The sequence below is a fragment of the Saccostrea echinata genome, unplaced genomic scaffold (genome assembly GCF_033153115.1).
Source record: "Saccostrea echinata isolate AGI-Se365-2 ecotype Australia unplaced genomic scaffold, CSIRO_AGI_Sech_v1 ptg000004l, whole genome shotgun sequence".
NCBI lineage: Eukaryota > Metazoa > Mollusca > Bivalvia > Ostreida > Ostreidae > Saccostrea > Saccostrea echinata.
Window position 1 is genome coordinate 4,426,384 of NW_026889753.1, and position 25,787 is coordinate 4,452,170.

A 25,787-nucleotide genomic window follows, 5' to 3' on the forward strand; every position below is an offset into this window, starting at 1 on the left:
CCCCAGACCATACTCTTTGATCCAAACACACTGTCCATATTACTAGGAGTTACACCTTATGGTAGACATTATACACACTATGTACAACTTTACCAAAGACAGTAACCCATATATACCTGTCAGTGTAAAAAAAGTCAAAAAATAAACTGAACATTCTGAATCCTAGTGAAGAATTACCATTCCAAAACCACAAGGTGAAACTATTATATTAGTGAAATTATCCACACCTATAAATCCTATTACATCACAATATCATCTCTTATTGAATGACACAGATAAACACCACACAAGCTGATCTACTTGGTCATTAACATTCAACTTTAACACAGACTCCTCACTAGATTTAATAGTAGATCACAGATAACCATGATAGACCTCCCCACACACAAAACACCACTGAACCAGTGAAAGATAATCACAAGAGATAGTCATAGTTTCTCACTTTAACCACATTAAACAACTTTTAATTTATTAATAAACATGCTACTGATGGATAACGGTAAAACTTCATTATCTCAAACAATACATGTAAGTTAAGAAAACTTAAAAATATCTGATGATTCGAGATATCAAAACTTGAACATATCCGATAGTTCAAGATATCAGAGTTACATCTTGAACATATTTAATTAGTTGAGTTATTGAAGTTAAACTTTTAATTAACATATTTGATAGATATCAGAGTTGAAACTTTAACCTATCTGATAGTTTGAGAAATCAAAACTTGAGCATATCTGATACTAGTAGTTCAAGATTGAAATTCCTAGGAAGATCAGAACTGCTGACCCATTTTGAAGTATCCCTTTTACATGTACTTGATAAAACAGCATTTGAGATAATGAACATGCTGAAGTAAATCATTTTTTCATCATCACTACCCCGCAGTTGTTCTTTTTTAGTGTTCGTAACGTTATGAAACACCTAGGATGATTCTTATTGGCTGCATTTACTGTTTCATACTGAACCTAAAAATGTACAAGTCCATGTTTGTATGATGGGAAAATCTGATCTAATAGTCCTTGTTAGTGATAGTTTTTCTCAAACTTTATCCCTTTTTTTGGGTTGAATTTTCAAGAAATCTCTTAAAGAGACACTCAACAAGCTTCGATTGTGTTGCTTAATTTTTTTAAAAAAAATTAAGGAACTATAGTTTGAGGAAAGACTGATTACTAGCTGATTTTCTCATACTGTTTATGTAACCTATAATATTTCATTGTTGTGGCACTATACATAACAAGTTATAGATCCCATTACACACATGTTATGCACTGATATACATGTACAGTCAAACCTCATTATCTTGAACTCGATGGGACTAAGAAAAGACTTCGAGATATCCGAGGATTCAAGATATCAGGGGTAAAATACTTAAAGAATAAGTGGTTAGGACTTCTAAATCACTTCAACATATCCATGGTATTCGAGATATCAGTGTTGGAGATATCAAAGTTCAACTGTATATATTTACATTTGCAAATGTTTTTTTTAATATAACACTATTGAGAGCAAAGCATATCTATATCCGTAAAAACACAGGTTCCTCACGCCATAAATGTTCGACCAAATTTCTCAGTGACCTCATAAAGGGGTGACGTGCAATCAATAGATCAAACTCATGCCGTTGAATTTGAAAAATAATACATTTTCACGCGTTAAAGATTATAATCAGGCAAATATAAAATATGAATAAGTCACAAATATAAATACATGTATAGGTAATAAGGTATCATTTTAAAACATCTATCGGGGATATAAATACGGGTTGGTACAAGATCAAAGAGCAAGAGCCACTTAGGGCCTTTTTTGGCCCTGAGAATTTCTAAAAAATCGAAACTGCTCAGTTTTGGTTGAAAATGCAGTATTTATAACTTGAACCCTTGGTGACTGTGTATCTATTGAACATGACGTAATTTTCTCTCTAGTCAATGCATTATGACGTCATAAAATGCGTCATTTTTCCCATATCCTGTAAATTTCGTTAAAAATGGCCAAAAATTGAGGTATTTTTTCATTATTCCATATAGAGCACAACCTCTGATCCAAAATATGCAAATACAGAATGAAAGATCTGTTTCTGAAGATCACAAAACATGTTTTAATTTTTGGATCGTGGGCTGTGCTCATATTTTAATTCTTTGCTGAAGGTAGACAAATATGCATGTTTTCTGCAAAATTCAAGAACATTGCATTTTCTCAAAGCCTGTTTTCCAATACATGTATTCTCAAAAAGAAATTTTGTTATAGGAAATGAAAGCACTAAGTCTCTACTTTATTTTGATATATGAAATGGGACAGAGGGTGATAGTCAATTAATTGATATAAGGACAGGGCCATTTTATGCATAAAGTGAACCTAGCTCTTTACCATAAAGCCCTTTAGGCTTTATGGAATTTGATCTCGTGACCAACCCATATTTATATCCTGATAGATGTTTAAAAATTATACCTTATTTCTTAAGTAAATACAGTTCAGCTTCTGTATAACCAGTATCTCAAACACTGATATCTCGAATACCATGGATAAAATATGTCAAAGTGAGTTGGAAGTCCTAACCACTTTTTCTATATATGTGTTTTAATCTTCAAAGTTGATATCTTGAATTCTCAGATGCCTTGAAGTTTTTTCTCGGCCCTATCCAGTTCAATGGATAGTGAGTTTTGACTGTATGTACACTACTGTACCACATGGTTTGCTTCTATTAATTAATTCTTGCACCCTTTGTGCCAAGAAGTACAATACCATATAGACACCACACACCTTTTGAATAATTGTTACCAAATACTGTATTTAGTAAAAATTATTCACATTATTTACTGAGTAACACAGTGAATCCTTTAACAAGTATATCAATTCTTACAATCACTATACTGGCTATTGCTCCTCTTTCTCCCAGAGAAAATGCTACTTATGATGTATATTATACTGTTTTATACTCTATATCACACCGATAGTGCACCACTTTATCACTGTAACAGTTACCCTGAGTCTGCGTGCACTACAGGTATTTCTGCAAATATCAGTTGTAATCTTATTTATCATAAGCATCACACATAGTAATTAAACCATATAAACACAGCCACCACAAGTAGTAAACCAAATCACCCCTATATGTAGTGAGCCACATTACCATAAACACCACATGTAGTGAACCACATTACCACAGTCTCCACATGCAGTAAACCACATTAATTTACCATATAAACACCACATGTGACCTGCATAACCACAGTTTTGTACCTAGTGAACCACATTTTAAGGGATACTAATTTTTCAATGAACCACTTTTTACCACGTGCACACCTGTAAAATTGTAGTCAGTACAATGCAACTTATTCAATCATTTCATCAGTGTTCAAATCATTTGATTACTGTCAAGTGGACAGATTGACTGGACACTGCACAACACAATTTGTGATAATAAAGGTAATCAGGTACTAAAAATGGCTAATGATTCAATGTAATAACTTAGCTCCTTAAGTGCAGGTTACTTAGATACAGTGCACTATAGTATTTAGTCATAAAACCTGAGGAGAGCATCTGCCCAGACATGATGAAGCATAATTTGTAAGACATGCAAGTCTTAGTGGTAAATAAACAAATTATGCACTAGGGCACCCTGGGACGATGTGAAGAGCTTGTTTTTCTTCTGTGTGGTCAGAATTCCCTGTTGTGCAATATTCTAGACAATTACCAGTCTGCTTCTACTGAAATGTTATTAACCTGGTCATGATTATATAACATATGTACACAATGTAAACAATTATGAATTTTTCTTTTAATTAAGTCAGTATTTTCCCAATTTTTTCCCTACTGAAGCAAGAAGCTATTATTATTATCAACTATAGATATATTATAAAAATAAATTGTGAAAATCTAATTATTACATTTTCAACAGTGAAATACTGTGATTTATTTATTGAATAAAAGTGATATTCTCTCACAGTGTGAAAGGATACCAAAATGATATTCTCTCACAGTGTGAAATATATCAAAGTTAGTAAAAAATAATTTCTGGCCTGTCATAAGATAGAGATAGTAACTAACCATCTTGATAGAGCTAAAACGGTAAATTTCTTCCCAAATATGTTGCTAAAATCCATGCTGTGTAATGTTTTCAATCACACAACTGCTAAGCTATGACGCCTCAACCGCTCAACTATGACGTCAAGCCTATGACACTGTTAAGAAAAGACAGAGGCAAAGGGAAAATCAAAGAAAATGTAATAAACAGAAAATTCAATGTTTTGTAGATGAATATGGAATTTATTTCACGAGTGGGACAGGATTTTTTGATATTTTTACGAGTGCGAAGCACGAGTGAAAATATCAAAAAATCCTGTTTCACTCGTGAGACAGGATTTTTTGATATTTTCACTCGTGCTTCGCACTCGTAAAAATATCAAAAAATCCTGTCCCACTCGTGAAATAAATTCCATATTCATCTACAAATCATTGAATATCCTCTATTTATTTTGTATAAAATACATGATATACAATGCATTTCTTCTGTAGTCCTTAAATACTAAATTACACTACACTACACATTATTACTTACACTACATATTATTATTTCATTGATCTTTTTCAAAATATGAAAATTCAAATGGATTATTATGCCATTAAAAAAAAACGAAACAAACGAAACTGTAGTTACTGTAGATTCCTTATTTTCGCAAAATGGCTCTTTCACGTCAAATTGCGAGAACAATAATTCGCGAGTGGACAGTTGATCAAGGGATCAAGGGATTTTATATTGATTTCAGCACCATAAAAATAAAAGCGAGTATTTTATTTCGCGAGTAGTGCTTCTCGCGTAATTATGCGATAATTAATTCCTCGCATATATTTAGGAATCTACAGTATACTGGTAGAACAACATACACTTTAATTGTTTATTACATGTACCAACAAAATCCAATCTGATTTCTAACATTTTTGTGTTTTATTCACTCTGAGATTAAGAAATCTGGTGTGGAAAACTTAATAGAAAAAACTTGTTTCATATATATATATATATATATATATATATATATATATATATATATATATATCTACATTGGAAGGTGAATTAAACACCTTTTTTTTAAATTATATATTATTTCTCAATATTTCACCACACTATAATATACAAAGACACACCTTGGTCCTTGTGCAAGAGATACACCTGTGCTAAGTGCATCCACTGATGCTGTTAACACTACTCACACTGGGCAACGTCTCCTCTCAATAGTTCAACATTTGCTATTGATTGGTAAATCCCACATACATCAGCAGCAGCAGAAAACTCGGTAAACACCAGGAGTATTGATAGTCAATCAACAGAATGACAAGCAACAGGCAGAATCAGGAACCAAGGCCTTGGGATATAAGTGTAACACAACCAGGTAGGAATTTTATACAACATTCAGAAAACATTTTATCATAGAGTAGGGATATTTCATCTTTTATGACTTTGAAGTAAATGTATCATATTGTTCCTCATGAAACAGAGAAAAATTAAGATTACAAGCTCATCTGCTAAGACTCTAATTAAGCTTTCATAATAAATATATATACTTAGTATATAACACAGTGTATGATACTGAATGATATACATGTGTATATACATATATATCAGATGGAGTCTGTGGTGATTGGTAATGGTAATTTCTCCATTTTCTGAAAGCAGTTTGAGTTATTTTTGTAATATGTATGGAATTTTTTTTTTTCAAAAAATAAGGAATGTTTTCAAATGATTGAAATTAGAGTTTTTATCATTGAGTAATTTAAAAAAAAAGTACTAGAAGACCTAAAATTTAATAATAATTAATAATTGCCTGTTCTATATATATATAAGTTTTCAGTATTTGGGGGACATACTTCACATGAAGGAATGTCTAAAAATTAATACCTTTGAAAATTTTAATTTTGAACATGTAAAAATTGATACACAATCAAATACATGCTGAAAGAGAACTATATAGCTCTGGATCAGATCATTTTACAAACCATGTACACAACAGTTTGATCTTAATATCAGATCGCACAGTAAAGATGTCATTTGAAAACAGAGATTATTGATTTCATTAAAGTTGTGCCTTTTTTGAGAATGTAGAATGAATAATGGATAACATTAAGTTGTTTGTCAATCTGGAATGACTCAAAACCCCAGAAGGAAGTTCCTGCTAACCGAGAAAAGCTGCACAATCAATTTAAAATACCAGTCAGATTTAGATGGAGAAAAATGAAACAACATGGCCAATGAATACTGACGTACAATGTTGGATATGGCCAATTGTATTCAAAACTATTACATTGCTAGTATGCAAAATGCATCAAATTTTTATTAAAATACAATTTTGGAAATGTATTTAATTTGCAAAGTGATACTTTAATAGCAATATTTACCCTGGTCAGAAGCTTATGATTAAATGTAAATATATAAAGGGTTTAAGGGATTAAATCACTAAATTACATTATAGTAATACATGTTGAATTTTTAATGCTTTAAAAGAATATAGAAATCTGTAAATAACAAAAATTAATTCAAAGACCAAAAAAAAAAAAAAAAAAACGGTAAAGCTTAAATTTAACAGAAATTTAATTAAGGGCATTGTTTGTATTAAAATACCTGTAAAGTACTTGTTTACAAATGATTCAGCATTTTCCCTTGGGAAATGATAGCCACTAATTACGTGTTTGGCTTCTTTATTTATTAAGAGTATACAAGAGATAGATAATTTATAATGAAAGCTAGCATCTGACAGCTATGAGTCTGGTCTGGCAATTGCAGAGTCCATCAGAGAGCTGATTTCCCTCCATAGCTCTCTATAGGTGATTGATAATTAAGGCTGATTGTTACTGCTATGAGAGGATGGTATTAAATGGAGGATGATAACATAGGTTGTCTATAATAATTTGCTAGTATAAAAATTTTCTTGGACAGCAAGTGCATACAGCTTGTGGTTTCTGCAGGTTTGGTTGAATATTTGTTACACTATATGGCCATGCAGGCTAATATCCTAGACAAAACCTTGCAGTGGAATTGTCTTTTAAGTCAAATTATCGATGATCCCTGGAGTTGGAGTTTTTAAGTAGTCTTATTCAACACCTGTGCAGTCCACTTTGAATTCCGACCCTCATTTTAAATCCCATATTTGACTGATTCCTATGTAAACTTTACAATGTGCAGTCCTACACCCTGTCTATTCTGACACTGTCTCCCAAAGCATGTCAGATAAGACAGCTAGGTTTCACTGTATTAATTAATATGTATCAATTGAAAGAGAGATTTAATATTAATATTATATAATTTCATATTATTGTTGAAAAATGTTACAGGAGGACAGGAATTTGTAGCGTCAAAATAAAATTAGAGTGTATCATCATGATCATATTGTAGAAATTGGTTTATAATTATACATTTAAAAATAAAGATTATTAGAAAACAGTATTGAGATATATAATAATGAAATGGAGACTTTTAAGATGTACAGTAAATATTAATCAGATTAAAGTATTTATTTAATAATATGTTTGTCAAATATTATCCCAACAAAAATACTATAGGATATCCTAAATTCAGGGCTTTCAAAAAGATTAGAAACAGGTGAAGGAGGAGCCTTCTTGTGGAAGGGATTTTAATCAAAAATGTTTTATTCAAATATATAAATATGTCTCCAACAAATTTTTTGGCCGGTACAATCATGATTTTAACCGGATAAAAGTATATATTGACAGATTTTGAAAGGCCTACTAAATTACAAATCATACAGGAGATTACCACAGATCTCAGTGGATTGTCTCTTTAATTCTCATATGACTTTACACTTTGGATAAAAGATGTTTATAACATTACATGCACTTTCATCAGTGAAATACTGCAATTTATTACTGGAGTAAAGGTGTAAGAAAAAAAAAATTGTATCAATGATATTTTTTCACAGTGTTAAAAATATCAAAGTGATATTTTTTAACACTGTGAAAAATTACCAAAAGTGCAGCAATTGAACTCCATAGCCTGTTATAAGGTAGCAGAAGTATAAATAAAACTATCTTGACAGAGACTTAAAAACTGCCAAAGTTTTTACAAATTTTTGCTAAAATCCATGATTACAATTTTCAATCTCACAATCACTTTTCCTTCGATGCATGTCTTCAAACAACCACTGAACAGTAGCTATGATATCACACCTATAGACACTGCATTAATGTGAAAACACAAAAGGAAAATCAAAGATGATGTAATAAACAGAAAATTCAAGGGTTTGTTATTGAATATGGAATTCATTTGTCTTGTGAGTCAGGATTTTTTTTAATATTTTCACATGTGCTTTGTACTCCTGTCCTACTCATGAAATAAGTTCTAAATCAACTACAAAACATTGAATTTCCTCTGTGTATTTTATGGGTAAACTTTTTTAGAACTTTTCCTCTCCCTCCCTAAGCAAGCACTTCGAGATTCAAGATCTTTGATAGAACAAGATTTAGCAAAGGACATATAAATTATTGTTTTCTTATTTTTGTATGAAAATTATGATGGGATGTATCATATGATTCTGAACACAAACAGGATTAATATACACAAAGTTATGAAGTATATTGCCTTGAAATAATATAGTCTTTTTTTTTAACGATGAGTGCAAAATATATAACAACTACAGTCATTTGTATAACCTTTGTTATCATATCTAATGACAAAAGATAGTCTATAGGAGATTGAACTGCTTTACCCTGGACATACTGACGTTTGACTGCTCAGGTATATTGTGGAATTTCATCAGTTTTCAGGAATTCGATCAGGAGCTTAAGGGTCTTATATAAACAAAGAATTGGTTGAACTTAGTGCAGGCACATTAGAAAAAAGAAACAATTGACTAAACTTCGGGAATTGTATGTGGTTATCACTGCGCCTGTTAGGAGTATAATCAGAGAATTTCTTTTTTCTTTTTTTTTTTTTTTTTTTGAGTGGAATAAAGTGGTCTCTTTGTGTTGCAAAGCCTTTCGGTTTATCTTTCAATTATTTAGGAATGTAAAGTGGAGTGAATGTAAAGTGGAGTGAATTTAATTTCAAAGAAACAATATATCGTACGTTACATGACTTCAGGGTAAATTAGAAACAGAATTCATTATAGAACTGTTAGATAACATGGATGATGAAGAAAACAAAATACCGGTATGATTATGGAACCTGAATGCTGCTAGCATGATTAAATGGAATGTATATTTAACCTTGACCTTATGTGAATTTAACACTGTTCAGTGTCCTGACACATCCACTGATCTGTTTCCAGGTTGAACCATTACAAGGTTATGTAATGAAATGAAGATATTACCTGTGACCTTGTCAAAATGATTTAGGTCAGGGACAGGCATTACTCTCTGATCATAATCTTTATGCCAGGTGTAAGCTTATAAATCTGAATGTCCATCATGAAGATATAAATTGCAAAAGAAATTTAATGTACTTACATTTCCTGTGACCTTGACCTTGAAGTCAGGGTTCTGTGTGATTATGATGCCTTGCCTAACTATTTTTTATTAGCTTCTAACACTTCCATATTACAAAGTAATGGACCAGCACAAGACTTTGGCATAATAATTCCAACATTAATACCAAACCTGTAATTGTGCTATATCTGAGCTTATCATGAGTACAAGTACTTCAATAGTTTTGAGTAAAGTAAAAGTTGTTGACACCCAAATATACAAAGAAATAGACTAAAAACAATACCCCCAACCCACTTACACCACTAATGGTGACAGCTCAATCACCATCAGTTCTTCAATTTAGGGGGCATGAAAAAGCAAAGAAATCTTAGATCTTATGTACTTTCAACAAAAGGTGTGAATTATTGTCACTATATGAAAGTGGGAGGTTTTCATTATGATTAGAGGAATAGACTATCCCTATAAAGTGACAAAGTTTGTTTGCCTTAAATCCAATTTACGCAGCTTACTACTTGATGCAATCAAATTTAAACAGTTTTCATCAGTGTTAAACTAATGGTATTAAGAGACCTTCTGGCATGGGCTCTCATTTGAATTCATTTACTTTAAAGTACCAGCAAATGCATTGATTTTTATAATGGAAATTTTTTGTTTGTTTTGGTGTCTTGATTTAGACTTTCTTTAATTGACGGGGATTTATTTTAGAAGTCTTGACTATTTTTTGATGCCATAAATTGATCTATAACAAAGTTTTCCCATTTAGTCTCAATAGTTTACTATCCATCTACAGAATGTATTGTGTTGGGATTATGTAGAGTCTTTATACACCACTCAATCTCTGTCAATATAGTCTCTAAATGCAGAATCAGGAATTGTTGTGTGATGCCAGAGAATAAATCTATTTTTCTAATGCAGTATTAAACAAGATTGAATGTGTACATAAATAGAAATGCAGCATTAAACCATGAGGATAAGTGGTTACAAATTGTGGTAGAGTTGTGCAATATATGGATATTCTCAGCAGGGCTTCACACAAAGGAATTGTGTGATATGTTCTTTAAGCTTAATAGATGTCTGTAATATACATCTTTAAGTTAATGACAGAGAATCAGCTAGGCTAGCTAGTTCAATAACTGTAGATTAGATTTTTGCTGCCCTATCAATTTTTAGAGATCACCTCTTGATACATTCTCTGTATAGCCTTATTTTCAAGAGGAATAAATTAGCATCTCTTATGAGAAATATGCTGATTTTTTTTTTCTAAATTAAGCCTTCCTCTTTAAACAATGCTTAACATGATTAATCTTGTATCCAAATACTAACTGAAATTGAATGTTTCTTGATGTTCAATCTTTTATGTTACATTTTCTGGTGAAATTGTCATGAATTTATAAATTTTCAATTTTCATTTACAGAATGACCCTGAGATCAAGATGGAGTGAGAGGTTGCCAGGGTGATGGAGTTCCGAGCAGAAAGCTTGGTAACGGTGTTCTTTACAGCTCTTATTGTCTGCTTCAATACCCTCACTCTTCTGGTCATTGTGTGGACAGAATCCATTCGGAACATCAACAAAATCTACTTTGCCTCTCTGACAGTGTCAGACCTTTGTGTTGGGGTGTTTATCACACCATTTGCAGTTTTCAGCTCTTTCAGCAACTCATGGATTGTCAATGATGAAAAATTCTGCCACATCGAGGCCTACCTTCTGGTAATTTTCTTCATTGCAGGTTTGTATTCCTTAGCATGGATCAACGTGGACCATTATCTTGCCATCAGAAAACCACAACGACACAAAGTTGCCATGACAACTGCCCGTTCCCTGTGCTGGATCATATTTGTATGGATTGGGGCTGTCAGTTTCTGCAGTCCCACATTGTTCTCTTTCAAGAAACAAGCAAAGTATTATGAAGAGGTTTTTCTGTGTTCCATAAATGCTGGTTCTCATAAGCCATACTTTGTAACCGCTGGTATACTGGTCATCTTGCCTGCTTTCTTTGCATTGGTGTCCACCAATGCGTACCTCTTTACAAAGTCATTCCGTAAAAAGAGACACATGTATCAAACCATTCTGATAGATACAGCCTCACGACCAAATAACTATTTCATGAACTTCATAATTTCCATGATTTTTCTGATTGCATGGATTCCATGGCTAGTACTACAGATATATGGTGAATGTATAGAAAATATTTCTGATTATCCGCATTCAGTGCATTTTTATTTGTTGTGGTTTGGAATTGGAAATTCCTTTTACAAATTTTTTGTGTATTTGGTTTGGAGTCGTGATTTTCGACGTGGTCTACGAAAACTCTGTTGTCATAATGATTGTCGGTGTCCAGAATGCTCAATGCCCCAAAGTGCAAGTTTAAACTTTGTTACAGTGACTGCAGGAAAATAATATCTATATTACGATAAAATGTAACACTGCCCTATTAGTAATACATGTCTGTTTAAAAGCAAAGCTATGTCAAACCCATAGGGAAAGATATTGCTTTGTCATTCATTTAAACTAGTTTGAAATTGTAATCAATTTTAATTTCTTGAAAGCACAATGTTTGACTTTATTGGCTTAAATGAATTTAGTTTTTGGACTCCTTGAAACATTTGGTAAAGTTTCATGTAGTTCGATAATACTTATACCTAGATAACAAAAATTGGCATTTTCCAAATTTTTGGGTTTTAATTGGTGGAATATATCATTTCAGATATATATCTCTGGAGCAATATCATAGAAGTAGTATAATACAATTAATTATTATCACTCAAAACCAGTCTAGTAAAACTTTGTTATAGGCCTTAGGTCCTCTAAAAGTAATCATATGTCCAGTAAGAAAATAATAGACTTGCGTGCCCCAACTGTAAATTCTACAGAAGTTTGTAAAATGTCAACACAAAGACTTACTATCTCCACTTAATCTTTGTCAATAGCATTTCGTGGAATTGCACTCCATTTTGTGATCATCACATCATTACCAGTTTGCAAGTCTAAAAATATTGGGTGAAGTTCATCAAGTTTGGACCAGCCATTGATTTTTATCTAATGTAAACTACTTTTTAATAGCTTGGTGATATTGGTGAGATTTTAAGAGTCATACATGTCTCTTATTTATAATTAAGTGACTATATTAATTTTAGTTCATTTTCATAAGCTTGCTGTGATGTTATAAATTTATGCTGTGATAAAAAATGGAATTCCAGAGCATCATTTTTATCCATGTATATCCAAGCATTAACCAATTTTTTTTATATATATAAAAAAGCACCATTTAAAATTGCACACTCAGTAAATTTTATAGTGCAAATTGTTACTTATGACACTTGTATGAATAAAGAGTAGTATGCAGAGGTAGCAAATCAAACACACCCATTTAAATGTAAACATCAACATCAAACACTGGTGTTTGATGTAATGTTGCGAAGAATGTTTTTGTCATTGAATTTTAAGAATTTTCATGTAAGTTCAATGAATTCTTTATTTTTGAGTTAAACTAGAAAATTAGAATTCTAAACAAAATGGCAATGGAACTGTGTCCATTTCCCTTTGAATAATATCTGTTTTATGATAGCTAAATTATTAAATCAGATATTTACAGGTACATGTTTCTGGTATAGGCTTTTTGGTTAACACAGAATACATGTAATGTATGCATTATACATCTTAGCTGGCTACTGAAATTTTTTTGAAAATATGATAAACTGATCATGGTGTTGATGCCATTTTCTTTATCTGTTGCAATTACCTATTTGTTTGTAATTGCATTGATAATTCTTGTTTATTTTAATTATTTGATATTCATGAAAATCTTTGTTCATTATATTTTATAATATTGATGTATATAAGTTGATTTTTCTATACATGTATATTGTGTATTGTTTCTCATTTGAATTTTTCGTCTCAATGAGACCGACACCATTCCAAACAATTTCAATTCCTTGCGTATAAATAAATTCCAGGGCGAGAATGGAGTACCGTATATACTCGCCTATAAGTCAGATTTTTGGGAGTTAAACTTTGGTCTAAAACTCTATGGCTGACTTATAGGCGAGTTATAAAAAGATTGGTATTTTAGAAAGTCAATCCTTCTAATATAAGCTTCAAAAATACAGCCGACTTATAGGTGGACCGACTTATAGGCGAGTATATACGGTAAGTGTACTTATGTATTTATATCATTACTGATTGGTTCCCATGTACTTATGATTAGAATTATATTTTGTCCACCATATTGTTTGAGGAAATCAAATAATGTTTATGTTGTAAGTAGTCACAATTTTTTGGCTGCAAGGAAAAGGTTCAAGAAGGTGCTGAAGTTTTTTTTTTTTTTAAAAAGAGATTGAAATAAGCTATGTTCAGTTACTCAGCTTTTGAAGTCACATGTTTTTATATTTTCCAATATGCATGGCTATATGTACCCTAATAAAAACACTCAAAGTAACTATAAAATATGGATGTAGTTGTTTTCTTTTATAGAAATATGCAATGTTGGCATGCAGTGTGTTTCAAGTGGTAGGCAATTCACTCTGTGGAATCGATACGCTTGAAATTATTTCACATTTGGTTTGTGTCAAAAAGATAGTTCTTTCATGGTTCTATTAAAACAAAATACATGTAATTCTATAGACAGAAGTGATGAATCAAAACCAAAGGTTTAGTTTTGGTGAACATGCAGTATAATAACTACATGACCATTTGTTAAGCAAACTATTATTTCCATGGCATTAAGTCTTATAAAAAAAAAAGATAAGTTGGTACAGAAGTATCATTGGCAATATATTACTTATGATTACAGCTTAATGTATGATACCATTGTGTTACTGATCTGGAATGGACAGTTTCCCCTGATAAGTTGCAACTTCATCTGGCAAGATGAGAATGTCAGCATTATCTCTTGTGAGAATTGGTATTCATCATACACTGTTCAAATGGCATACAAGCTGAAAAACAAAAGGCACATTTCTAGATTACATGTATAGTATATATGCATCTACCTGTGCAGCCAAATCTGACCTAACAATTATGAACACTCAGAAAATGTGAACACTCAGAATTGAGTAAGCCCACAGCTCCATTATAAATGTGAACACTGAGAATTGGGTATGCCCACAGCTCAATTATAAGTGTGAACACTCAGAATTGAGTAAGCCCACAGCTCCATTATAAATGTGAACACTGAGAATTGGGTATGCCCACAGCTCAATTATAAGTGTGAACACTCAGAATTGAGTATGCCCACAGCTCCATTATAAATGTGAACACTCAGAATTGAGTATGCCCACAGCTCTATTATATTAGTGTGAACACTCAGAATTGAGTATGTTCACAGCTCCATTATAAATGCTCCATCCTGCTTGTCATTATCATTAATTTGCAATGAAAATAACATAAAATTTATAAAATTGAAGATAATAAAATTTTTCTGATTTGAATTAATCTAGATAAAAATCAGATAAAAACTATTGCGATACCAATTAAAGAGGAAAAAAATTACATGTGTGTGAAACGTGTATTTTAAAAAAAAAAATATGAACCTGCTAGACTGATTTCATCTATATTTGGTAACTCTAATGGTCAGCTAGAATAAACAGCATGCTGAGGGCAGATCAGATCTCTCCACAAGTAATGTTATGGGTAACCATCTTCATGTTGATATGATTAGTCTCTATCATGACATGGTAATCTGTATGATTGTCAAAATATTGTTTCTCAATGCCTCTTGATGATTACTCTGAAATCACTCATTTTTGAGGTGATGTCATTTTTGTTGTTTTCGTGGTAAACCCCACGAATCCATGGCTTCACCAAATAATAATTAAATGTACAATATGTCCAATATTTTTTATCAAATCCCCATGAATCAATATTATTCTTTAAACCACAAAAATTTGAACTTCAAAAATAATGATTTTAACAGTATCTGATTTAAGTGGGATTTATTAATTATTATTTGTTTTTTTGTTTCTGTTTTTGTTTTTTATTTTTAATTTAGAAAATATCAATTATTTGGCAATGCTTTCAGAGCGAAAAGGTAAAAAAGTTCATGACTCTTATGGATTTTCTCACCATCACAAAAGACCTGCAGCCAAAAGTATTTGTATGGTATCCCAAGTGGCAGTGACACCTTAAAAGAATCCACTTTTTCCCGCTGAATAAGGCCAAAGCAATCAAGTACAGATAGATTCTGGCCAATCAATGGGCTGGTCATTAGAGCTATCCCAGAAGACTTAAGGTTTTCCATGATAGATGATGATTAATTTCCTCCCAAATCCTACTTGTCAAAGGGTGAAGAAAGATCATTAGAAGCAAATAACTGTTGATTATTGGATTTGGTTCCTTTTTACTGCTACAATGAATCTTCTCTGACCCCTCTCCATGTTAAAGTGGTATATCTTAGTGGTTTTTGGAGAGTTATTAATGTATTCATGGAGGCAGACATAATGTAATTTATGGTTTTTGACATATTAATGGATCCTGTTGCTTATATGGCTTGTAGATTTCATGGCTAGTTTGTTGTGATTTATTACCTTTGATCAGGCCTGATATACGGCTTAAGGATTCCATTTTATGTAACAGAGCATTTTGATATATTTTTGCCATTTGACAGCTAGCTAGTGGAAAGGACTTGTGCATCAGATTCTAAAGGTGGACTCGGTTTCATTCCAAAGTTTACTTACTTAAGGAATGAATTTAATACTGTAGCTACCCAAGTTATACTGTATAACGATTAACCTGGGTTGGGGCAGTTTACGCTTTTTAAACCGCAAAGCTGTTTATAAAAAAGCGTAAACTGTTCCAACCCATGTTATATACTGTAGATCACTAAATTTTCACGACACCTTATTTTTGCGAGATAGTCATTGACTCTTTATTTAATAGTGAGACAAAATGTTCATGAATAGTGGTATTGCTCTATATAATCTTATCAAATACTATTATATGCGAGAATGAAATTTTCGCGAGCACACTGTCTCGTGTAATTAGGCAAAAATTAAGTTCTCCCAAATAAAAAGTTATTTACAGTACCAGTATAACTTGGGTAATTATTAAATTCATTCCTTATAATTTTCCATCATTAAGTGTAGAAAATAAGATAATTTCTCCTTCAAAATGTACATAATTTAAATATAACGTCAAGCGGAATGATATGTTTTTGATGCAAGTCATTGTGAGTACTGATGTAGGAAAAACAGGTTATACAATATAAACTAATTTTTTAATCCAATAAAATGACGCATAATAACCAAAATTAAATTAATAGAACTTACCCAAAGTACAAACTAAAAGTGAAGTGGATAATCAGGAAAACCATATTTGAGTCTTCCATAAATGGCCCTGTATATTGTAGCACAAAGTAATGAGAGAGACACTGATAAAATCATTCATTTTTAACTGCAGCTGGTCACAAATTCAAAAATTGGAAAGCCTTGTCTAATGAGCCTTTTTGCTTTGGACTCAAATATTGTTTCAGCACACAGTAATGAGAGAGACACTGCTATAAATATCCATTTTGAGTTTTTAATTTAATATGATTCAAATCATCATGACTCTATACCTTCTATAGGTAAAGTTAAAATCTTGTAACTAATCATTCTCTGTTCTGTTCAATTAGCAGGTCAAATGTAAATGCAGATTCTTTTTAAAAAGTCTTTCAGTTTTCTGCTATTGAACACTTAGTATTTGTAGATTCCAATTCTGTAATGAACCTTTGCCTTTATGGGGAAGGATAATAATTGGTACATTTCATAAATAATTTATGAACAGAAAAATTAGAGGCAGAAAATATAATCATTAGATATTCATGAGATTGTCTAAATATAATGCCAAATGATATGTTGATTAATTATTCATTACTTAATGATTACGTAAGTAACTTCTGGAATTCTGATTTTATTTTTACATGAAAGAGGAACCCAGTTCTTGTATCGTGATATTCTAAAATATTCAGGCTCTGAAGCTACAAATTACTGTAAACACAAGAATGCAGACCTCTTTTGATTTTGAATCAATTTGATGCTGTGAGAGTAAAATGAATGGAGGGCATAAATCTGCGGAAATTTTGAAATAGCTCACAAATCAATTGCAGCAATTATTGCATGTGAAATTTATTCGCCTATTCTTTCAATAATACCGGGAAAATATTTATTGTTGCAAGTATAAAGATAACTTTTTAGTCTTTTTATACAGCCATGTGAAGTACTTAACTAGTTGTTCCAAGGAATGCATGTGTCTTCTTGCATAGCATCATTAAAGATGTAAATAAATCTAACAGTGGCCAGGTATTTACATTTTCATTACCTTTGGGGGGGGGGGGGGCACAACCAAATAGAAACAAGAAATTTCTTTTGAAAGGGGGATGTCATCAAATGTTATAAAAGGAGCACAATGATAAAAAAGTACAGTAAAACTCGTTTAGTACAAACATGGATATAGCGAATTTACAGATATAGCAAAGTTTTTTGCAATCCCCGGCGAAATTCTTAACAATTCCTTGTAAACTTTTATGGATATAACAAACTAGGATATAGCGAATTTACAGTTATAGCAAAATGATTTTGTGTCCCCTAGGAGTTAAATATAACGTAATTTACATTTTTTATAGATCTTTCAAATATCTTAATTTTTAAAATGTTGAACTGACAATAATTTCGTAAGTATTTATATTTGAAACTCAATTCATTCTTAAACTTTTGAACTCCAAGATAAATTTTATAATTATACTTCCCTTAATACATTTGGTAGTCACGCTTGAAGGATAAAATTGGTATAACAAATTTGCTATGCATACTTTAACAAATTCGTTATGCAGATATATTGAAGTACGGAAAAAGTGAAGTAAATTGGCAGGTCCCCAGAACTTCGCTGTATCCAAGTTTTACTGTAAATACCTTATACAGGGATATTTTCACCCCCGTTTTATTTTTCGCCCCTTTCACCCTAGTCATAAGTGTGCGAATTTTAGACAGGATGAATTCAAAAAAAAAAAGCATAATTTCTTAAACAAAACTGTGACTAGGTGAAATTAAAATGGGGCAAAATTGTTTGCAAGTGTGAAGGGGCAAAAATAACATGGGGCAAAAATAACCCTGTATACAGTATATACATGTATTGGCAAAATTATTGGGGGGAAATGGCTTTCCATTGTTCGCTATTTTTGAATGCATAAACTATTTTAATTTTAGCTCTACTGGTCAGAGACCGGAAGAGCTTTTGCGATAGTAAGGTGTCTGTCTTGTCTGTAAACAATTTATTTTCAAAAGGCTACTCCTCGTACAGTTTTGATCTGATTTCAATATAACTTAGCACACAAGTAGACTACACTAAGATACATAATTCTTTTTATCGGTTTTTGATTCGATGAACGTTGTGCCACGGTTACTAAAACTAGAAATTTCTTTGAAATACTTTCAAAACACTATACTCCTACTACAGTTTTGGTCTAATTTCAATATAACTTGGCACAAAAAGAGACGAAACCAAGGATTACTTTCCTATTGAGTTTTTATGACTGTTCCAAAGTGCTACTTTTCCTTTATTATAAATAGAAACCAATAGAGCTACAGTCTTGTCAGAGACTTCTGGTTTATATAAGCCTTGAGAAGTAAAAATTGCTTATACAAAGTAAATTGAATGGTAAAAAGCAGATCAGAGACCTTTGTGGTTTGGTCTTGTCATTACTGCGTGTAAGCAGGTGCAGTATTGTTACTGCTGAACATGGCAGAAAATGATAACTATTATTGATATTTACTCTGAAGCAAAAGCAATTGGATGTGCGTTATCAGTGTCGATTGTGTTGGTCTTGATGGGCCTTTAATAACACTCGCAGCTTAAGAAAGCAGACACCCTTGAGAGGACAATTTGCTGGGAACCTGACTGGAATATGTCAATTCCTATCTGAGGTTCAGCTGATGTTGTTGTACAGTAGGTGACAGGTTTTCATTCTCATTCAATGTTTCTTTCATGTATAGGTCCATGCAGGTCTACTGTTTCAACCCACACATCTCTGAAACAGCTTATCTGGAAGTTTCACAAATTAGAACTGTTGCATTCATTCATACATTGAATGAGGTCTATATATCTGCTATCAATTTTTTGTAGACTCAATTAAAAGTGTGCATTTGTAGTTATATTTTTGGTGTTTATTACAAAGATGCTGACACAACAGTATGCACAGTAAACAAGATGATATTTTGAAAGTGAATATTATTTAAGGTCATAAATTTCAAACGTATTTGACCTTTAATTAAGTTGTGCATAATGAATGGGACTGACAGAAACTGGATTTTTTTTTAACAAAAAAGTAGCTTAGAACTATATGAAAGCCATTTGGTGCCAGATAGAAAAAATATTTTATCTGGCAGTCTCCAGAAATGTTTCTGGCGGCTGCCAAATAATTAACCAAAAACCCCAAAAAGTGACAAAAAGAGCAAGGGCCACTTAGGGCCTTTTTTGGCCCTGTGAGTTTCTGAAAAATCTAAACTGCTCAGTTTTGACAATGCAGTATTTATCACTTGGACCCTTGGTGACCGTGTATCTATTGATTCAGAACATGACGTAATTTAATCCATTAATAAGTCAATGCATTATGTCGTCATGAAATGCATCATTTTTACCATATCCTGTAAATTCCTTTAAAAATGGTCAAAAGTTGGAGTATTTTTTCAATATTTTATATAGAGCATAACCTCTGATCCAAAATATGCAATTACATAATGAAAGGTCTGTTTCTTAAGATCATGGAACAGGTTTTAATTTTTGGATCGAGGGCTGTGCTCATATTTTAATTCTTTGCTGAATGTAGTCAAATATGCCTGTTTTCTGCAAAATTCCAAAACATTGCATTTTCACAAAGCCTGTTTTCTAATACCTGAATTCTCAAAAAGAAATTTTGTTATAGGAAATGAGAGCGCTTAAAGTCTCTACTTCATTTTTAGCTCACCTCAACGAAGTTGGGGGAGCTTATGTAATACCGTCGGCGTCCCAGGTTAAGGTTTTTGGAGCAGTTTTCTTTTCAAGTACTTCTATGCCCTATATTAGTCAGAGATGCATGGAGGATGCTTCTAGTGTGTTTCATTGTACCAGTCAAGGTTTCAGATGCTGCAATTTCAGCTAAAGAATGACCAGGTTAATGTTTCTGGAGCAGGTTAAAGTTTTTGGAGCAGGTCTCATTTCCAAGTAACTATAAGCCCTATATTGACCAAACTTGCATGGATGATACATCTAAGGATGCACACTACTGGACTTGCTTCGGATGCTGGATCTGACCTATATTTTCTGGATGAGTGACCAGGTTAAGGTTTTTGGAGTAGATCTCATTTCCAAGTAACTAAAAGCCCTATATTGACCAAACTTGCATGGATGATACATCTAAGGATGCACACTACTGGACTTGCTTCGGATGCTGGATCTGACCTACATTTTCCGGATGAGTAACCAGATTAAAGTTTTTGGAGCAGATCTCATTTCCAAGTAACTATAAGGCCTATCTGAACCAAACTTGCATGGATGATGCATCAAGGGACGAACAATCTCAAAACTTGCTTCGGATGCTGGATTTGACTTACATTTTCTGGATGAGTGACTAGTTTTAAGTTTTCAGATAAGTCTATTCCCAAGTAACTGCAAGCCCTATCAGACCAAAATTGCATAAATGTTGCATCTAGGGATGCACACTCCTAGATTATTAGTTTAGTGTGGGTCACTTTGCCTTACTTAAAGACAACATTCGTTGAGGTGAGCTCTGTAATCTCTGATTACGTATGTTGATATATGAAATGGGACATAAGGTGATAGTCAATTAATCGATACAAGAACAGGGCCATTTTATGCATAAAGTGAACCTAGCTCTTTCTACTTTGACCCAATTAAATCTTTTAAAAAATGAAGGACAATAAAATGTCTATGCCATAACTTCTTGACTGAACCCTTGACTGAAGAATTTCAAATGTGGGAAATAGAACAGCTTTATTACTTAAGGTAGATGCAATGCACCGTAAAGCCCCTGTCATGAGTTAGAGCTATTTCAAATAAAAAAAAAATGCAGGAAGTCAGGGTTCATTCATTCATTTATAAGTCATAGGATATCATCTTAATTCATGTTTATCGGCAATTGTTTTGAGCATCACAACAATCATGGCTGCAGAACAATATTCAATTATTCATGGACCGTCATACAAAACACTTGCACTGCTTTTGTTTATTCATGTTAAATCATCAAATTTTGTGTTTTGTAGGACATGTACTTGAGACACTGTGAGTGTTCTAAGTTAATGCTGTGTCCTTCAATAAAATTCCTACAACTTACCATGAATTTTATTTGAATCAATAGGGAAGTTGTACAGGTTTGCAACATTACAGAAAAAAATACAAAAACTGAATAAATTTGAAATACGTAATTTTTCCTGCAAGATTGCAACTGTTATATCCCATAAAATACAACAAAGACATTTTATTGCTTATATTGCTTATATTTATATCTTTTGTTGAATTATTTTTAACCATTAATCTTCCATATTTGGAGAAATAGATGACTTAAAAAGAACTAGTCCTACCCACAGGTATAGATTTAGAAGTCATTTGTTTTTTTCTCTAGATAACAGCCATGAGATTTTTGTAAGAAAATCAATGGATGCATTGCAGATGAAAACAAAATACTCATAAAGAAGGACAAAAATTGCAATGTAGGACATTTTAGTCTTGCAGAAGAATTCAAAATGCTGAAACCTATTAATATTAACAGATTATGTCTCTCTAATGAGCTATATCAAAACAGATTAGGTGGAAGTTACATCATGTCACATCTAGACAATTTACCAAAATTGCCAGCTTTACACATTGTTTAGTATGGTAGACACATGACAAATGATGATATGTTCTTGGACTTTCATTTTCAGCGTTTCTATGGGAAATCATTACCCTTTGGGAACCAGAGTTTTTCTCATCCATATATTGGGTTGCTGAGCATTGAACAGGCCCTCGGGGATTATGCAGTTTTGTTGACCACCCTGACACAGGAACTGAATGCTACTTCCTGTCCAGTTATCACCTTTGGTGGAAGGTTTGACAATATTTTTTTTTTTGGAGTTGTTGCCTTCACAGTTTGAAAAGATTTAAATAAGATATAATGAAGTGAAACACCCATTTATAATTGTTATAAAAATTATTTTATTCCTGGTATTATGTGCATACAAAAGTATGTTTGCAATTATTGGAAAAACAATTAAGCTCATTCTACATGTTTGTTGATATTTATTGATATGATTAAAAAAAATGACTGGCTGAAGTGAAGATGCCAAGATAATAATATATCATCACAATACTGATTTGACAAATCCTAGTTCTGCTTCATAACTTTCTGAATAAAAAAAAAATAGTTAACCAAACTGTTGATGAAGGCAATGTCATGACATTTGATATATTTTTTTTTTGTTATTATTTTTTTTTTTAGCTATGGGGGGATGTTAAGTGCCTATATAAGATTCAAGTATCCAAATCTGGTAGCAGGAAGCATTGCAGCAAGTGCCCCCATTTATCTCCTGGCCGCGGACTCGAAGAGGGATTTTTTCTGGGAGGATGTAACTAAGGTAATATTGTTTAATGCAGTAGTTATGATCATTATATTAAGGTTAAATATATTGAAAACAACTTTGTATGGTTATATTGTCATGGCTGGAATCTCAAGAATTGTTATTGTTATAGTCACATAAAAATATGTCTTCACAATATAATTTTCTAAGGCTAATGTTTTTTATGGCAACTGTCTAGATTAATTTCCCTTGAATGTGCTCTTTTTTGTGGAAGTTTGATATAGCTAGTCCAAATTTCTTCAGAGAATTTTGGGTATAATTTCAGAGAGTAGACAAATAATTGCCACCTCATAAACATAACTAATCTTTTTTTTGTCAACAGGATTAACACCCCATTTTTTGTAATCATTCTCTCAACTTTTTACCAACAAAGAACTACGCACGCTAACTCCAATTCCTGCCTACATTTTAAACCCATTTAATTCTATACTAATGGCAATTTGCTCATAAAATCTTTGTTTAATGCAAAGAAGAGTTCAATGGTAATTGATTAATAATTTTGATACAAGTGTTAATAGTTAATTTAAGTCTTCATTTCAGATCATTTTATAAGGGGGTAGACGATGTTTTCCATTGAAATCAGGCAGGAGTTGTTAAAAATATTTTCCGTTTTCAGTTAATTTCTATGGTGAAAGACACAGGTGTTACCAAGATTATAAAGTTATCTCTTTTTGTTTTCCCAAAAAAGTAACGTTTTATGAAAATTAATATAAATATCTATATATAAATATGAAAAATCATTAAAATATGTTAACTCTTGAAAATTGACTTGGAGGTAGGTGGGAGAACAATACTATCGTTAGCAGTTCTTTATTGTGCTATAATGTGCATTTATCATCACGTCATTGTCCCCACCTATAGGTTGAATGGTTCTATAAAAACCAAGGAGTTCCCATAAAAGACAGATTTGGATTGATAGATCAGAATACAGTTAAAAAAGTTTTTTATGCCCTGCCATGAATGGCCAGGGCATATAGTGTTTGTCATGTCTATCTTCCATCCTTCTGTCTGTCCATCCCTCCATCTGTCCTTCCACCACACTTTGTGTTTTAACCTGTTTCAAAGAAACTATTCAATATATTTTTATAAAACTTTATATGCTGATGCATATTATTGAGAGCTTTTCAATGTCATTAAAATTTTTGTACTTGACCTTCACTTTGACCTTGATCTTGCTTTTCTTAGTAAGTATTCAGCTCAGTTTCAAAGAAAGTATTTAAGATATTTTCTATTAAAACTTGTATGTTGATACATACTGATGAGAACTATTTTACTTTAACAACATAGTTTGACCTTGACCTTTCCTTTTGACCTTGACTTCACTTTCCTAAAATTTGTGTTTAGTTAAGTTTCAAAGAAATTATTCCAAGATATTTTTATCAAACCTTATATGCTGATACATACTGATGAGAACTATTGAACTCCAGCAACATTTTTGGCCTTGACCCTTCCTTTGACCTGGACTTCACTTTTCTTAAATTTGTTTCAAAGAAATTATTCAAGATATTTCTGTTCACTGTATCAACATTTTTTAACCTTTTCCTGTCACCTTGACCTCACCTTTTCTTAAAATAATGTTAAGCTCAGTTTCAATGAAACTATATAAAGATATTTTAATCAAATCTAATATGCTGATACATATTGGTAAGAGCTATTCAACTACATTAACATTTTTTACCTTGATCTTTCCTTTGACCTTGGCTTCAAAAATGTATTCAGCTTAATTTCAAACATTCTCACAATGTCAAGGTTCTGTGATTTCGGAACTCTATTTAAAAGTTATTTAAAAGTTGGGCTAGAAAGCTACTATTTCATTTGTTCCTAGTCTAGCCTTGAGCTGCTTAGGGAGGCATCAATGTTTCACAAACACATCTTGTTTTAGTGTAGCTTTATATAGGAAACAATTTTAAAAGGTATAACAATAACAAATTTAACACAGCTTAGACCAAGAAATATTAAATGGTATTTAATCAGTGTTTAAAATTTTAAAATGAAGCAAAGTCTCAGAATTTTGTCTTTCTTTGATCTATGTAATGATTTCTTAATATTGCTAAATTTGGTTGATTATTTTTGTAGGATTTTAATGCAGTTTCTCCAAAATGTGTTGACATAATAAAAAAAGCATTTGTACAAATGGATGTGACTTCCACCAAACCTGGAGGTAAATGTTTGATAAATCTTTCATGCTGCCTAGTACATGTTTTGAATGCCATTCATCTAGGGCAATGACATCAAATCCTTTGAATCATAGATAATTGGTATACTTCAGTTCATTGTTCTATTGATTATTCCATATAAAGCAGTCAGAATATTTTTGTTAGATAGATAATTATGTAACATTATATGCAGGTTCCTGGCCTGTAGTCAACATCTTTGTTCCTGAATTATAAATGAATCACTGCAGGCAGACATGTAGGCCCATCTACAGTGCACATGTTAAAATGTCAGAGAGTCTAATATATAGTTATTTAGACACACCCCTTCATTTTATGATATAATCTGTTTTAATATGCTTCAGAAAATATTCACAGTAAGGCCAATTTTAAAATAATGTTTGTTTGCCTTATCCCGACTTAAGATGATAAAATTGGGTCGATAGGTAGGTGAAAAAAAAATTTCCAAGAAAATTTCAAGATCAATGCTAAATTTTTAAATTCTGTTATTTGGAATGCATTAAAAAAAATAATTGCTTCCTGGAGGTTAAAAGAAGCTTTGAGTCAGGCCATTTTTAGCCAGTCGGTAAGATGGGGCAACCAGACTTTTTTTTAAAGATGGC

General features: G+C 32.1%; 2 protein-coding genes across 2 annotated transcripts in view; both read left to right on the forward strand.

The window, feature by feature from the left end:
• Nucleotides 1-25,787, forward strand: part of LOC133179039 (dipeptidyl peptidase 2-like) — a 67,035-nt gene that overhangs the window by 10,206 nt on the left and 31,042 nt on the right. The window contains exons 3-5 of the mRNA XM_061313735.1: nt 22,319-22,482; nt 22,873-23,008; nt 25,088-25,172. Coding sequence (XP_061169719.1) covers nt 22,319-22,482; nt 22,873-23,008; nt 25,088-25,172 — 385 coding nt within the window. The remainder of the gene's footprint in view (nt 1-22,318; nt 22,483-22,872; nt 23,009-25,087; nt 25,173-25,787) is intronic.
• On the forward strand, nt 5,269-13,165 carry LOC133179038 (G-protein coupled receptor 52-like). The gene is made up of 2 exons (XM_061313734.1): nt 5,269-5,384; nt 10,845-13,165. Exon 2 carries the CDS (start codon nt 10,887-10,889, stop codon nt 11,826-11,828), a length of 942 nt encoding a protein of 313 aa, XP_061169718.1. The 5' UTR covers nt 5,269-5,384; nt 10,845-10,886; the 3' UTR covers nt 11,829-13,165.